Here is a 15,484-nt window from a genome sequence, read left to right on the forward strand (position 1 = left end):
ACTACTGCACACTGTAAATTAGTACCGTGAGATGTTTCAAAAAGTGGTGGGGACAATATCAACACTGGCAAAAACTGGTGGGGACAATGTCCTACCTGTCCCACCTGCAAATTACACCTATGTATGCATGTTTTATAGTAAGTGTTGCCAAAAATATTAACGTAACTGCAAAATAATGATGTTACAAATTAAATTACAATTAAAAAAATTCTTATCTGTAGTGCTTTTTTGCATATTAACAGAGGTTGTGTGTATTCATAGGCCACATCCTTTTCAAAATCCTGATGAAAGAATAGGCAGCTGCTGTCTTTGCCATCCTAACACCTGCTAATGTCATTGAGATGCTCCATGTCTTTGAGACATCCTTTCTCTCTGGCTGTCTTTGAGATGAGACCCATATAAAATATTTTTGACAGAAGACAAACTGGCCATAGAATCTAAAGGCATCATAAACTGCAGATGTGCTGCCATGCATAGTTCTCACGCCAAACTTTCAGAACACTCTTTAAAAAAATACCTGTCAGCAGCTACATAAAACACTGGAATTGTAGTACATTTTCATCTGCGTTATACCATAAATCTGGATGTTGGCGGTTTCTCAGCACTGATATGTTAGTATTTTCATAGTTCACCCCCCAAAAAACGTTTTGACTTAATTTACTCACCCTCATTCAAATCCGAACCTAAGACTTACTTTTTTATCTGCAGAACACAAATAATAATAATAATAAATAAATATATATCTTTATTATCAAACGCAAAATAAATGTTCTTTCGCCTCCCACAAAAGAAAAAAAAATTAATTCAGGTTGGAATAACATGAGTGTGAGTAAATGATGACAGAATTTTCCTTTTTAGGTGAACTATCCCTTCAAAGACTACTACATGCATAATAACATGATATGTGGCAGAACAATGCTGCACTCTGGTGGTACTTTTGAGTTAAAGCACAAAGTAAACCAAATTATTTTCCGCCTCACTCTTCAATTTAACTTTAAAAATAATTTATGAAAAAAGACAAAAAGCACAGAATAAAATATAAATTCAGTGAAGCAATATATAAAAAAAGCCAATTTAGGAGATTTCTCCACAAGACAAAGACAACAGTTTTCTTTAAACATTTGGTTTATTTTGTACTAAGACAGATTATATTCGTAGAAGAACAAATGTAGGATACAAGTTTCCCACCAATATCTATGATCACAAACATACAATATGTTGACGTATAGTTGCATAGATATGAAAATACCTGGATTTGTATAGATATTTTAAGAACATAAAATACATCTGTAACAATTATGTAAAGACTCTAAGCTGATGCAGTAATTATAATACCAAGAAATTGAGATGCACATAAACTAAAAGAATCTAAACTATTCAAAATGTTTCAATAAATAAAGTATCACCTTAGACAATGTGTAAGCTTAGAACTACATAAATAATTCCCAGTTTGCATTAAAAGGTTTAAATACATTTTTTATGTTTAAATACAATATTTCTATGCGTGCTAGAATTCGATCAATGACACATTGCATAGGCTCCAGTATTTAAGAAGGATCATCCGTATCCATACCCTGTTGCAATTCAGCCAATAGGAGGACAGATTGTGTCGGTTCCCTGAGCTTAGTACACGGTATCATTGGATCATATTGCTGTGTCTCCAGCTCCTTCAGACCTGTTCAACAGGTCAGACATGATGCCATTAAATGCTTTAAAGCTGAGTCCTCTTTAGTTTCTACACAGAACAAAAGTCAAAGCAAATTCCTGGACAATATTTGGCCTCTTCAGCAAAGCCTTAAAAAAAGGAAGGATAAACATTTTCAAAAGCTACTATGTGGCTGCACAATCACACTGAAAAGGCACATCGGCATCTGGTTCTTCTGCAATTGAGGTAAACATCTGGTGACTGGATAAAAGAGTTCAACTTGCATTCACCCAGACAATTGCTCCATATACATCCAAGCTTTATGGTCATTTAAACCCAAGTACCCATAAAGCTGGGTAAATGTCACAAATGAGATTATGTTATATCACATAATTCTGACTGCATGAGCAACAAAACTAGTTGAAAGGAGATAAGGAGTAAATATACAAGCTAGAGCTTGTCTAGAATAAAACATTTATATTCATGAAGAAAAAGCGAGCCCTTACTGAACTTTAGCTACTTAAATTAAGCTAAATGTGCTATAAAATGTGAAAATACACAATTTTAAGACAAATATCATGAGATACACAATGACCTACATTTAACAAAGTTTGAACTACTAACCTTAAAGGCCATTCAGCAAATCTTTTTTTTAAAACCATTTTTGTTGAAAGATGTGAACAGATGATTGTCTATCCATTTTCAGAACCTTAAAGAAATAGTTCTCAAAAAAAAAAAAAAAGATCAACACTAAAATGTATCACCTGAATTATTTTAAATATTATTTAAAAATTAAGCATGTTGTTTTGGACCCTACTGACATTCACCGTTTACATTCACTCAAAAAAAAATTATTATTCACTGTATGGTCAAAATCACTGCTCAAAATATCTTCTATCTATATATCTATATCCATCTTCCACAGAAGATCACAACATGTAGGTGAGTAAATTATGACAGAATTGTCCTTTTTGGGTGAACTATCCCTTAGTTAAATTCAACTATATAATTCTTAAATCATTTAAGGCTGGCCCACACAAAACTATTTTTAAAATCTTATCAGATTTTCAGAGACCACAAACATGGCGATAAAACCCCCCTCCCATAGATTTAACAGTTTTGTTCCTATAGTGTGTGGAGACAGCAATGTGACCAAGAAAGCACACCACATACTAACAGATTCCATTTACAAACAAGCAGTCTCGACTTAACACAGGAAACCTCGCAAAATCTCTCACAGTCAAACGTGACTTTGGAATAAACAAACATGGCGGATGACAGGCAAGACGAAATGGCAATAATAGTGTTTGGACTGCTTTTCACAGAAAAAAAAAAAAAGGTTTGGATGAAGTCGTGTTATGCTTCCGTCTTCCATCAGCTCATTTTCAGGATTTCTGATCGTAAATATTCAACATGATGGATATTTAAGATTTGAGATCAGTGTGGCCCGATGTTCTTCTGAGTAGATTCATTCACTCTTAACACCTCACTCCATAAGAAAATCTGATAAGATAATCTGTAGAACCATGGAGATAATCGGGACTTTAACCTAGGATAGTCGGAAAGGGAGAATTGGGCCCAAAATCTGCCCGATTATCTTTAAGTGTGTGGATGCGTTTACATATATATCTCTATATTATGCCAAAACAGAAAATATTAAATTCAAAGACAACTTTTACAAATCAATACATCATAAATTATTACACAACAGTGTCACAATCACCATTCTTTGATTTCAAGCTTTGGGCATAAGAGATGGCATCACCAACAGTGTGAAACTTTATTTCTTTGGTTCCTTTCTTTAGGTCATAGTAGCCTCCCCTTCGCAAAGAATCAATGACAGAGGTGTTGCATTGCGCCAAAAGTACATTGACTCCCAGCTCCTTGTAGTCCTTGCATACCTCTTTCAAAGCATTGACTCCAGCAGTGTCCAGAAACAGCACTGGACTGCAATCTATGACCAATGCGTGTAAATTGGTGTGCTGTAGCAGATACACATCAGTGGACACATCCATCTCTTCCTTCAGGTCTTCTCCACCTTGTTTCTGATTCCTCTGCTTCTCTAGTTTCCTACGTCTGGCCTTCTCTTTAAGTGGATCCAGTCCCACACTGCGATACAGTGATTTCTTAAACAGAGTTTGGTTGGCGTAGTAGATGGGAGCATCGTATCGGAAAACAGCCACTCCTGGTTGGGTCTGAAGCCCCTTGTAAAACCCAATGTCCTCAAAGAGCTCACGATCCCCTGCTTGGCCCAGCTGAAGGACTTTGGCAGACTGGGTTCGGCCTAGCACACAGAACGCAGATACCAGAACTCCAACTAGCAGGCCTAGCTCAGTGTTCACTAGGGCTGACGTAGACATGGTAACCAGCCAGATGATAGTGTCCACTCGATTGACACGCCACATTTTGGGAATGTCCACAAACTTTCGCAGTGCCCCACGGAGGTTGACGACTATGATGACGGCCAGAACGCATCTGCAGAGTTAAAGAGGTCGAAATTAGGAGTAGTGGAAATACACAGTTTCAAGATAAAAATGGGACTGGGTGTGAAAACCTGAATACTTCAAGGACACTTGTGTGTCTGAAACAACTTCTCTAATTTTTTTTTGTTATATAAAAAAAAAAAAAAGTATACTTTTTTTCTGCATGTTCAAATTACATGACATTTTTTAAAAATAATATGAATAATATTTTAACTAAACTGCTGCACAATTTTTTTTATAATTATAGTATCAGCAGAGCTGAATCACACAGATTTGTTTTATTTTATTTTTTACTTTATGCCCCCTAAAAATGAATTTTCAAATTAGAAAGTAAAAGCATGTTCATCATACGGGTGCATGACATTAACTTTTTTGCTCACCAGCCACTGTGGCTAGTGTTTTTCCAAAGTTACTAGCCACAATTTTGACATCAATACCATGCAGAAAAACTGCCATATAGATTTTTTTAATATTGTTTCATAATTTGGCAGCAGGTATATAAGGCTGCTGTCACTTTACAACCTGAAGCATGGATCCCTTATACTGTTACACATGAGTTTTCCTTCTCATCCATTTACATTCACTTAAAACATAACTGACTGTTTACGTGAATACTCAACCCAGGACCAGCATTTAGTCATTATTTTGTGTGTTTTTGACTGTTTAAGTGCAATAAGCAGTGAAAAATAATTAAAAAAGAACTCAATTTAGTACTGAGAGGCGGCTTTATGTGCGAGGCCTTTGGGTGTGAGCACAAATCTGCGGGAATGAGTAAGATTATGTGCAATACACGCAATCCCACGATGTAATTCAAGGCCTGTAATGCCAACAAAATTCATCCGGAGCAAATGAAACGAGTGAAGGAGGGGAGGCTGGTTTGTGTGCAACTCGCTGTCGGAGAGATGAGAGATAGAGAAAGTGCAGCTGGTATTGTGCATCTATTCTGTGGAAAATTAATATTGAAAGCGTTTCATAATATATTTTGGCATCAATACGTATCGAAAAATCTATATTTTCGACAACACTACATTGAACTTAATTTATCATTTCAGATGTCTTTTTAAAAGACTACAATTAAAAAAATGAATATATTATATCTAATGTGACTGCTGAAGTCAACCCGCATTTGGGGGGTTGGCGGGTGTTAATGTCAAGACCTGCAAAGGTGTATTCAAATCACTGTATGAATAATTGCATCTTTATTTTATATTTTGTAATAAATTATTAGATCCTGACTCTTCCTACATTGACAATATATGTATTACTACGTTCATGCAAGTGAAACAGACATAATTTATACGTACTTCTGCAATGAGTAGAAGAGAGGTGCAATAACAAGCAGGACGAGCAGCAGCACTAGAGCAGTCACCAACCCCGAAACCTGAGTCTGGCAACCTGTGGACTCCTTCACAAGAGTTTTGGTCAAGGCGGCGCTGGTCGTGAAACAACGGAAGAAGGAAGGAATGATATTACAGAACCCAATGGCATACATCTCCTGGTTAGCGTCCACCATATAACCATGCTTCTTGGCAAACATCTCTGACAGAGACACAGTAATGGCGAAACCAACGATGGCAATCGAGAATGCATCAACAGCGATATTGGGTATGAGAGACCAGTTCGGAAGCTGTGGTGTCATGAAGCCCGTGGGAATGTTGCCAGCTACATCCGAGCCATACGCTTCCTTGAACTTTCCGAAGTGGGAAGCTAGAGTAGCAGCAATGACCACAAAGAGCTCAAAAGGAATGGGGGCCTTGAGCTTAGCCTTGAAGCGGTTGTTGAGCTCTTTCGTGGGTACAAGTACAAGCAAGCAGATCACACTTGTTATGAGGTCACATACGTTGGTATGTCCCAGATTCTTCAGAAGACAGATCCAGGTTTTTATGAGCGAACCCCAGCCCTGGACACGAGGAAGGTGAAGCCCCAGAAAGTATTTCATCTGGGATGTGAGGATGGTGAGAGAGGCACCAGTCGCGAAACCACTCAACAGAGAGTCGGAGAGGAAAACTGAGACAAAGCCAACCTGTAAGAGACCCATTAACACCTGAAACCCAAGCAGAGCAAGACATTAATACATTTAGACATTTCAAAAATTGAATACAAGCTTAACCTTGATAGATGGACCAACCTGGTAGACTCCTGCTGTGAAAGTTAGTGTTGCTCCCACCATGATTGCATAGCAGCTTCGGTCACAGATTAGACCAGTGCTGTTATCCAAATTTCCCATGATGGTCTGATTGGTGTCCGATGTGTATCCTGCCAGAGTAAGTTCTCTGTCAACTACCTGTCCCACCAGAAGGCACAATACGCCAAACATCCCAACAGAGATGTGCCTGGAGGTTCCCAGCAGGGCGTAGATAATGCTGGCAAAGAAGGATGTATAGAGGCCATAAATGGGGTCTTGTTCTGCCAGTAAAGAATAAGCGATGGATTGGGGAACCAACAGGATGGCGACGATAAGGCCAGACATGGCATCCCCAATGATCCAGTCTTTGAAGTGATATCGCGGCAGCCATTTTATGATTGGAATGGAGTCTACGAAAAGGGCTTTGACTCGAGCATGACTGCAGGAACACTTTTTTCCCACCTTCCTTTTCAACACCTCCTTCCATGGCACCTTCTCTTTTACACGCTCTTCTAAAAGGAAAGGAACATCCAACCCCGTATTAGCATCATCCTCTGCTGAAACGCTATCACAGACCTCTTCAACTGGCATAATTTCCAGAAACCCTAGCTGAAACAGGACACAAAAAGTACATTCATTAATCTGACTTGAAAAGAAAACAGTTTGTATTACATATATAAAGTATAAAATATAAAGAAATATAAAGCATCTTGGTCACACTTTTTTCACATTCATAAATATAGAGAAAAGAGTGTATTTTGGTTTTTGGAAATCTTAACTATGATTTCTATTGACTTATAAGTACCTATATTATCTTCTTTTTTCCCTTGAAACACAAAACACACGTTTTACATCTGTCAAAATTAGGTTTATTCACCAAATGCACCACGCTGGCACGAGATAGTCGTATGGACTTTTCTGACCACTTTTTTTGTGTGTGTGTGGGGGGGGGGGGGGGGGGCACTTCGTGTATAAATGCCAATAAATTACTCAGTCTATGACTGTCGGAACAAAAATGTAAGAAGCATCTGGCACAGTCTTGCTACTTTTATAACTAAAGGATTCAAAGTCTATTGAGATCTGCTGCACGTTTGTCCTTATCAGTGAGGGCAACATTGGAACTCTAATTTTATCTGCCTTTGATTTGGTTCACGTTATGTCAAAATTTACACAGTAGTAACATAAGGACCATAAAGGATTAATGATTATATAGAGCAGTAAAAACTGTACTTTGGGTGAATTGTAAACTATTTAGCAGTACATTAATGGCGTAACGTAGTACATAAACTGAGTACATTAACTACTCAGCTGGACTGTTTTCAAATATTGGTGTATACAGTACTGTAACATAATATAGTGGTGTAAATTTAAGAAATGCATCTCTTTGCATGCTCTCTATCACACTTATTATAATATTTGTCATAGGTGCTTAACACCAGATACATTTCCAATGGACTGCAGTTTGCATTCTTCATATGTCTTCTAATGCATACATGTGAAAAAAGGTCATACATTACTGAGTGATAATAATAAATGTTTATTGAGCAGCAAACCAGCCTATTAGACTCACTTCTGAAGGATCATGTGACACTGAAGAACAGAGTAATGATGCTAAAAATTCAGCTTTGCCATCACAGAAATAAAATACATTTTAAAATATATTACAATAGAAAAACAGTTATTTTAATTACTGTTTTTACTGTGTTTTTGATCAAATAATTAAAGGCTTAGTGCACTTTTAATGAGCACAACATTTTGCACAGTAGTGTATAGATATAATAAAAATGTAACTGAAGAAAACACATTCCCAAAACTGTAAAGTTGTATTTTATTAAAGTATCTTGGTAACACTAAACAATAAGTTTTATTTGTTATCATTAGTTAACTACATTAGTTAACAAACTAGCAATAAGCAATATATTCTATAATTCTTAATAGAAAGTAGAAGAATGCAGCATGTACATACCCACCAACTTGTGGCTGCCATTATTAGATGTACTTAATATTTTTCAGTTATTTACTTTTGTTCAATTCATTACTATTGTCTATTATTATATCTTGTTATGTAGTGTTATTTACAATTATTTGTCTCTGTAGAAATCACATATATCCCCAAGAAATGTGTATAAAGAAAAAAGATCATCTTCATGACACTAACCAGATGTGCCACAGTATTTCCAATTAATACAAATCAGCCCGATCATTAAGTACTTCAAGTCGGGATCAGCAATTGCTGTGGAGATGCTTAAGAGGTTCTTAGCCTAGAGGAGCAGATAAAAAGGCCTGATGATGTCCTAAACCGGGAGTACAACCATTCTTAGAAAACACGATGATGCCTCTCTCCAGCACTATAATCAACCTTCCCCAGCTGTTTGAATTACGTCTCATCAAACAGTTACACATTGAGAGGGTATTAGAAGTGACAAAGAGTCTTGCCAGGCAAACATCTTTAAGTCAGTTTTTCTTTCTTTCCTGACAATGTGGCTAGACTAACCAAGTGAAAATAAGCAAGAGGTGCTGCCATTGGTCACAGTCACACATACACTCACAATGAAAACTTCAAGGCCGAATTTGAGTAACTTCACCGTCGCCTCAATCATAAGAACCTTCCAGGAGAAAAACAGGTAGATGTACTTTGAGGGCAAAGTTTGTTTTTTCAGCAAGAGTGAATGGTTTTGAGTGTAGAGCTTCATTTTGACCTGAAAATAGGATGTTTGGGGGAACTGGGTGAGACGTTATGGATTTGTGTTTACCGTTTTGATAATACGAGGCATAGTTTCAAGAAATGTGTAAAATCAATCGAGAGACACGGCTCTGTTCTTTATTTTAATATATAGTGCACGTTCAGATATTCATACAATAAAATATTCTGGGGGGGAATGTTTTTTTTTTTCTTAAAATGTAAAAAACCGCTGGTGCTGGCTGGCAACTTAAAAAAAAAAAAAAAAAAAAAACCTGCTGGCAGGGAAAGAGTTGAGGACAGGCACCTTGAGGCACTTGACAAGCTCAGTGAGAAAGAAACTTGTGTCTTTTGTTAGCACGAGTTTTGTACTTGGATTGAAAAGCAGGACCACCAGCGGCGAAGACCAACATCCAATTCAAAACTCAACAGACATTTCAAAGGAACCCTGCTGAAGTTAATCTGCACCAAAACCTCAATGGATATAGATATTGCGATCTACCTCACAAAAGAGTGCTTTAGTGATAATGTATTTTTGTAGGCCAACCTAGAAGTTATCATCACCCTGGTTCCCTCGACAAAAACCCAATAGGATTTTTCTATTGGTTTTTGGATTATTCCTATTGAAGAAAACAAGCTGTGACAAACAGTGCCCTTTTGGTTGGCACTTTGTGGTCCAGTTGACAGATGGGGCAGTAAATTGCGTCACTGTCCATGATAACGTTCAGTCTGGGGCCACAAGTCATGGTCGTGCATAAAAAGGGGGGAGAAATTATTAAAAATCAGCCAATTAGGCAAATTGGCTCATTTGAAAGGATGTAAAACCTAAAATTCAGATTGAGCGGTTGGCATCACCTTTTTACGTATCGAATTTACTTTTTAAAAATCACACAGCCTAAACCAAGTGGCGTGAATTAGTGATCTTACTCATGAAGGGTACACATGAACATGATCTCATCTTAAAGATGTGTGGAATTCAGATGACGTAGCCTAATTGAATGATCAAAGCGAAGTTTTAGTTTTACACTAACAGAAAAGCCACGTTGCATAAAGCGTATTTTTACTTTTTTTAAGTTAAACACTGACTAATTATAATCACAATACAAATAGAATAAAAAAAGTCTGAATAACTGCATGGTGCCATTTCTCGATCGCTCATGAATTCTAGTAATTTCAAAAAATGATATTACCAAACATTCATAAATAGCAGTCTGCACTCTGCATACAAAGATAAATAGCCTACAGCGTGACGATATCAATTCCAAGACCACATCAAGTTTCAGCAAACTTAAACTTTTCGTATTATCGTCTAAAATGTAATAAATATATATGAAAAATAGTCTTTATGAAAGAAACGACGTAATATGACAGTGGTTTGTTTCATGCTCTGTGGTCTGACTTCATGAATGGCACTATTGAAAACAAAACTGCAACGTGTAGCCTAACTGACTCATATTAAATCCGCTGAAGGAAAAGCTACAGATTGTTGAAAACTCACCTCAGACCGTCTGCACAACGAGATTGTTTCATTCAGTCATGGTCACCCGAGAGACATTGATTCACTCAAGAGTTTCGTCTGACTACATGTAGTCTACAGATCTATACATATAGTTCAGGATCTATTCCGTGACATATGAAGCCATCAGTTTGTAATATCACGTGGACAGCGAAAAGCCATTACCACTGGTCACGTGACTGCTAATTCCTGGCTGGATCCGAAACCTAAAACACTGTTTTCTCAGTATTCATATAGTTTCCGTAGGTCGACAGCACAACCTCACAAAGTTTCTACAGATCCTGTGTCCGGGTTGCGAAAATACTACGGCGAAGGCTTTACTTATGAATATTAATTTTGTGCGCCCAGTAGCTCGAACTCATTGGCCACAAGCAGACGGCCTAGGCTACTGTACTGAAGGTTTAGCTCATGAATAATAATAAGACTAATCGACGCTACAGGAAGGCTTGCAAGCAACGTCAGCGTTGTCTGTGTCATGAGTTAAACCCTGGCAATAGTAGCCTATATAATTCATACTTCATTTATTGTCATCCAGGTCTGAATTAGAAATGAATTATATGTTTTAATGGCTACTATGCTAAACTGTTTTGATTTACCTTATTGTTGGTAGAGATGAATTAGGGTAATTGATGTTACATAATGGTACAAGGGGTCCTGAATGTAGTGGTGTGTATCTTACACTTCTTGATATTTCTAGTTTATTCATTGTCACATTTCGAAGTTACCTAATTATCTGGTAAGGATTTAGGATTAATGTTCTAATGAAAGTTACTACACTGTAAAATAAATAAATATATGATTAATAAGTTATGACAACATTATATTGTCATATGTTGCTGTAACTCATCAAAATAAGTTAAGCAATGTTTTACTTTTTTTTACTTTTCTTTTTTAGAAGATTTATCTCAGATTCAGTTTAATGTAATTTAGTTGAATAACTTAAACATCCAAGTTGATTGTCCTTAAAAATTTAAGGCAGCAACTTAGCAACCTGGGTTGGCTGAGAATCTGGAAATGTTGAAAACATTTGTTTTAACAATACATCTGTACATGTGTTTCCTTCAACTGACCAATCAAAACTCCTCTGATAAGCAAGGCCTTGTCATAAGATTGGGAAAAAAATCAATCAAACCTAACATCAACAAGCCAAAACAATGTTTGTGAAAGCGAGGGGAGGTGACTACTCACGTGCAGTTTAAGAAAGAGATTAGAAGAAATCAATCCATCACTGTCAGTATCAGCAGACTTTATTATAGAATCACTATTACATAATTTACCAAGACCTTGAATGAATTTACAAAAATCCAGCAACTTCTTCATCAGAGAAAACAGATGGTGAATATTATCACTCATTATGGAACAGAAATGCAAGAAGCATCTGGCAGTCTTGCTTCTAAAGGATTCAAAGTAGGCTATATTGAGATCTGCTGTTTGTTTGTTCTTATCAGTGAGGCAACATTGGAACTCACATTTTTTTTTTTAGCTGTGACTGGGTTCATGTTACGTCAAAATTCACTCAGTAGCACTTTATAAAGACCATAAAGTATTGGTGATTATGTACAGCAAATGTACTTTGGTTTTACAACTACTTAGCAGTACATACACAATATGCCAGGTCTTTGATGATTACACAGTATTAGTAAACATTCAGGGCAGTTAATCAAAGATTGTGGCTGTCTTACTTTCAGAACTGATTTGATCAACCAAAAAGATCTGATTAACCAACAATCAATACACTGGAGTGAGGCTGACAATACACAAAGGTCTATTTTGCATTTATAGTAGTAAGATTTGTTGTAAAGGATTTATCGTTGAAATGTGTCTGGGCAGGATTATTTTCATGATTTTATTCTTTTGATTTTGTGTGAAATATGTTTTGCAGAAAAATAAGCACCAAAATAAACATCATATATGGTAAATTAAACCCTGGGTTCGAGCATAAATGTTATACTCTTCTACTGTGAGGCCACATGTTTTAATCCATATAACGCCTTTAAATTCCACATATACTCGAGGAAATGCAGCCACACGCCCCTTGAAGAATCAAAGAGCACAGTGTGTGTGTGAATGTTCCAACATGGGGAGGGGTTTGATGCAGGGCGCTGGTGTGTAATCTTTCCATTCCTCAACATTCCTGTGGAAATAATTGTTTACTAATGTTTTAATCAGCATATCATTCTCAAATCATTTTACACAAAAGTATATATATAGCCTATATATATATATTGTGTGGGCGGCCAATGTTGGAGAAAGGAGCCCAGGAGCAAAGAAGTAGGTCCCAGCTGGTCCCAGCTTCCACCTGTTCACCCTTCAAACATGGAACCACTCACAGCTAGCCAATAATGGCCCAATGGAGGTCACTATAAATCTGGGATCTGTGCTTCACCAAAGAGAGAGATGGGCCTGGGTGGGGGACAACCCCAGGATGAGGTGAAGAAGTACAGGGAGGCCTAGCGTGAGAGTGGCTGAAGAGAAAGAAAAGGCACGGTTAACCTTGTAAGCTCTGCTTTACCAACTTTGCTTTTTTTTTTCTTCTTCTGTCTTCTCCCTTCAGGGAGGCCCACAATTCAAGCGGACGGTAGAAACGCAGCTGACACGAGTACCCCAGACCGGGAAGAACATAAGTTCATGGCTGTGTCCCAATGTGAAGGCTGCATCCTCCGAAGGACGCGTCTTTCGAAGGACCCAGCCTACCAAGCCTTCGAAGGACGCTCCGCATGTAGCCTTCGTATGATCCACTGCGGTCAAGTAGGCCGCACGTTGAAAATACACGGTCAAGCCAGCCGCACATTTTTTTTAGTATGCGCGTCTAATTGTGTACTTACGGTATGGGTGCTGAAAGAGGTCAAAATTGATTTTTAGACTATTTTCTGCTGTTTTGCATCGTATTAGGACACAATTAATACAATTTCATGATTTTTAAAAAAGAACATAACTTTTATTTTATTATTTATTATTTGAATGTTTGTAGGCCTATATATGATTTACATTAATTATTACATAATTTATTCATGTTCATATTAATGTTAATTGTCATTGCCTACATTATTTTTTTTTGCATTTTTATTGTTAATTTTAATGTTTTTATATATAGTATACATTAATTATTATACTTTATGCATGTTAATGAAATGAAATATTAATGTTAATTATCATACATTTATTTTGCATTTTTATTGTTGATTTTAATGTTTGTACATAAAGCATACATTAATTATTATACATCATGGATTAATGTTGATTTATTATTTACTTACATCTTTCATGTTAATGTAAATGACAAATATGATACAACAAGCTTTTGGTGGCTTTTAATTCTGTCAATTATAATTGAATTGCATTTATGAGCAATAAAAACCTGATCTATGAAATATACATTTATACCTAATGTATGAAATATTATACAAACACACACACACACACACACACGCACACACACACACACACACACACACACACACACACACACACACACACACACACACACACACACACACACACACACGCACACACATATATATATATAGTTTTTTTTACTTTATATATAGTTTTTTTTTATGCTACTGTATATTCTTATTTAGAATGACCATGACTATTACTGTATTTATTTTCAAGTCATTGTACTGTATAGTTTTGGAGAAAAGTAAAGGCAAACTCACCTTAAATATCAAAATGCATTCTATCACTTACACCATGTTGCAAATTCAAACACTCATAAAAAGCTTTCCTTTATAGGTTTGCTCATTATTTCAATAATTTCCTGTTCAGAGTGACCCTGACTATGACTGTATCTATTTTGATGTCAATTTACTGTATAGTTTTGGAGAAAGGTAAAGGCAAACTCACCCAATCATTAATTGATGTTTTATTAACAAGGTTCGGGAGGAACACGTTCTAATGATCAAACAATCAAGTCATTCCAGCCAGCTGTCAGCAATCAGTAATCAACAGGTCCACTCAATCAGCACGAGTAAAGCCTATAAATATACTCAGTCGACTCACCCATATTCCTCGACAGTTTTCAGCAATTGGCGTACTGCTTTGCTAAAAGATGTCCCAAATGCAACTTTCACTTTCACAACTTTCACAACTTCCACTGTCCCCAGGACAACCTCTCCGCCTGACACCGCCTCCGAGCCCCACGTTTCATCTAGTGGGCGCCGGTCAGTACAAACAACTCCTCGCACGCCAAGACGTCGAGGTCTACCCTCACCTCCACCGGCGAGGACTCCAGCTTCCTCGCCAGCGTCCTCCTATCGTTCGGCCGTGCCAACGATTCCGCCTATTGGAAAGTGGACAGTCTTGAGTCTGAGACAAGCGCTGATAAATTCCGATATTCAGCCCTCGCGCAGGATGACTAAAGCGCAACTTTACAACCTGTATGTATGTTACCTTACAATCTTAAAATATCTCTCCTAATTCCACCCCAGGTTCCAAGGCGGCCAGCAGGCCGGGAAATTCTCGCGAGGCCCCGAATTCGCCTCGCCCGACTCCGCCACCTTCCCGTGCAAGGTCCGGTTTGCCGCGCGCTTCGGCCAGGGGCGCCAGGATTTCTGCGAGCCTGGGTCGCGCTCCAGATTCCACCGCCACGAGACCTCGCCCGCCTCCCGCTTCACCTCAGCTTTTCAACACGGTGCTCCCCGCTACAGCTGGGCCCGCCGGCTCTCATTCCGCTTCCCAGTTTTTTCCTCCTGCTGTTTCTAACCCTTTTCCTCTGCAGTGGCCTCCGGCTCCCGTAGCAGACGCTAGCGTGAGGTTGCCTCCGCTAGCGGCGGAGACTCAAACTTTCCACCATTTTACAGCGACTACGGCTAACCCCGCCCCTTTTCAGTGGCCTGCAGCCCAAGCAAGTGCAAGACCACCTCCGCTTGCAACTCAGGCTCAGGCATCTCATCCATTTCCTCCTTTTCCCCCTGGTGCTTTTCTCAATTTTCCTTCTCAAACCCCACAGGCCGACCTAAGCTTGAGGTTGCCTCCGCCGATAGTCGCAGCCCAGGCTTCTCTCCCTTACAGCTATCTTCTAAATGCCAAATCA

The 15,484-nt window shown here is 38.0% G+C and overlaps 1 protein-coding gene across 1 annotated transcript; it reads right to left on the reverse strand.

Annotated features, from left to right (window-relative positions):
- Nucleotides 1-1,107: 1,107 nt before the first annotated feature.
- On the reverse strand, nt 1,108-10,738 carry slc26a2 (solute carrier family 26 member 2). Its single transcript, XM_077235913.1, has 4 exons — nt 10,432-10,738; nt 6,257-6,862; nt 5,433-6,172; nt 1,108-4,120 (listed from the first exon to the last, which is right to left on the reverse strand). The coding sequence occupies exons 2-4, from the start codon at nt 6,842-6,844 to the stop codon at nt 3,346-3,348; spliced, it is 2,103 nt and encodes a 700-aa protein (XP_077092028.1). The 5' UTR covers nt 6,845-6,862; nt 10,432-10,738; the 3' UTR covers nt 1,108-3,345.
- Between the last annotated feature and the right edge of the window lie 4,746 nt (nt 10,739-15,484).

Source organism: Siphateles boraxobius, unplaced genomic scaffold (assembly GCF_051911475.1).
Source record: "Siphateles boraxobius isolate OS27281-9 unplaced genomic scaffold, OSU_SipBor_1 2, whole genome shotgun sequence".
NCBI classification, from domain to species: Eukaryota; Metazoa; Chordata; class Actinopteri; order Cypriniformes; family Leuciscidae; genus Siphateles; species Siphateles boraxobius.

What these genes read in the sequence shown, in the direction of transcription:
- slc26a2 (XM_077235913.1), bottom strand. Translation starts at nt 6,844, where the DNA reads ATGCCAGTTGAAGAGGTCTGTGATAGCGTTTCAGCAGAGGATGATGCT. An exon ending in TCACAGCAGGAGTCTACCAG is followed by an intron (nt 6,173 to 6,256) that starts GTTGGTCCATCT and finishes CTTGGGTTTCAG; the next exon opens with GTGTTAATGGGTCTCTTACA. An exon ending in CTCTTCTACTCATTGCAGAA is followed by an intron (nt 4,121 to 5,432) that starts GTACGTATAAAT and finishes TTAACTCTGCAG; the next exon opens with ATGCGTTCTGGCCGTCATCA.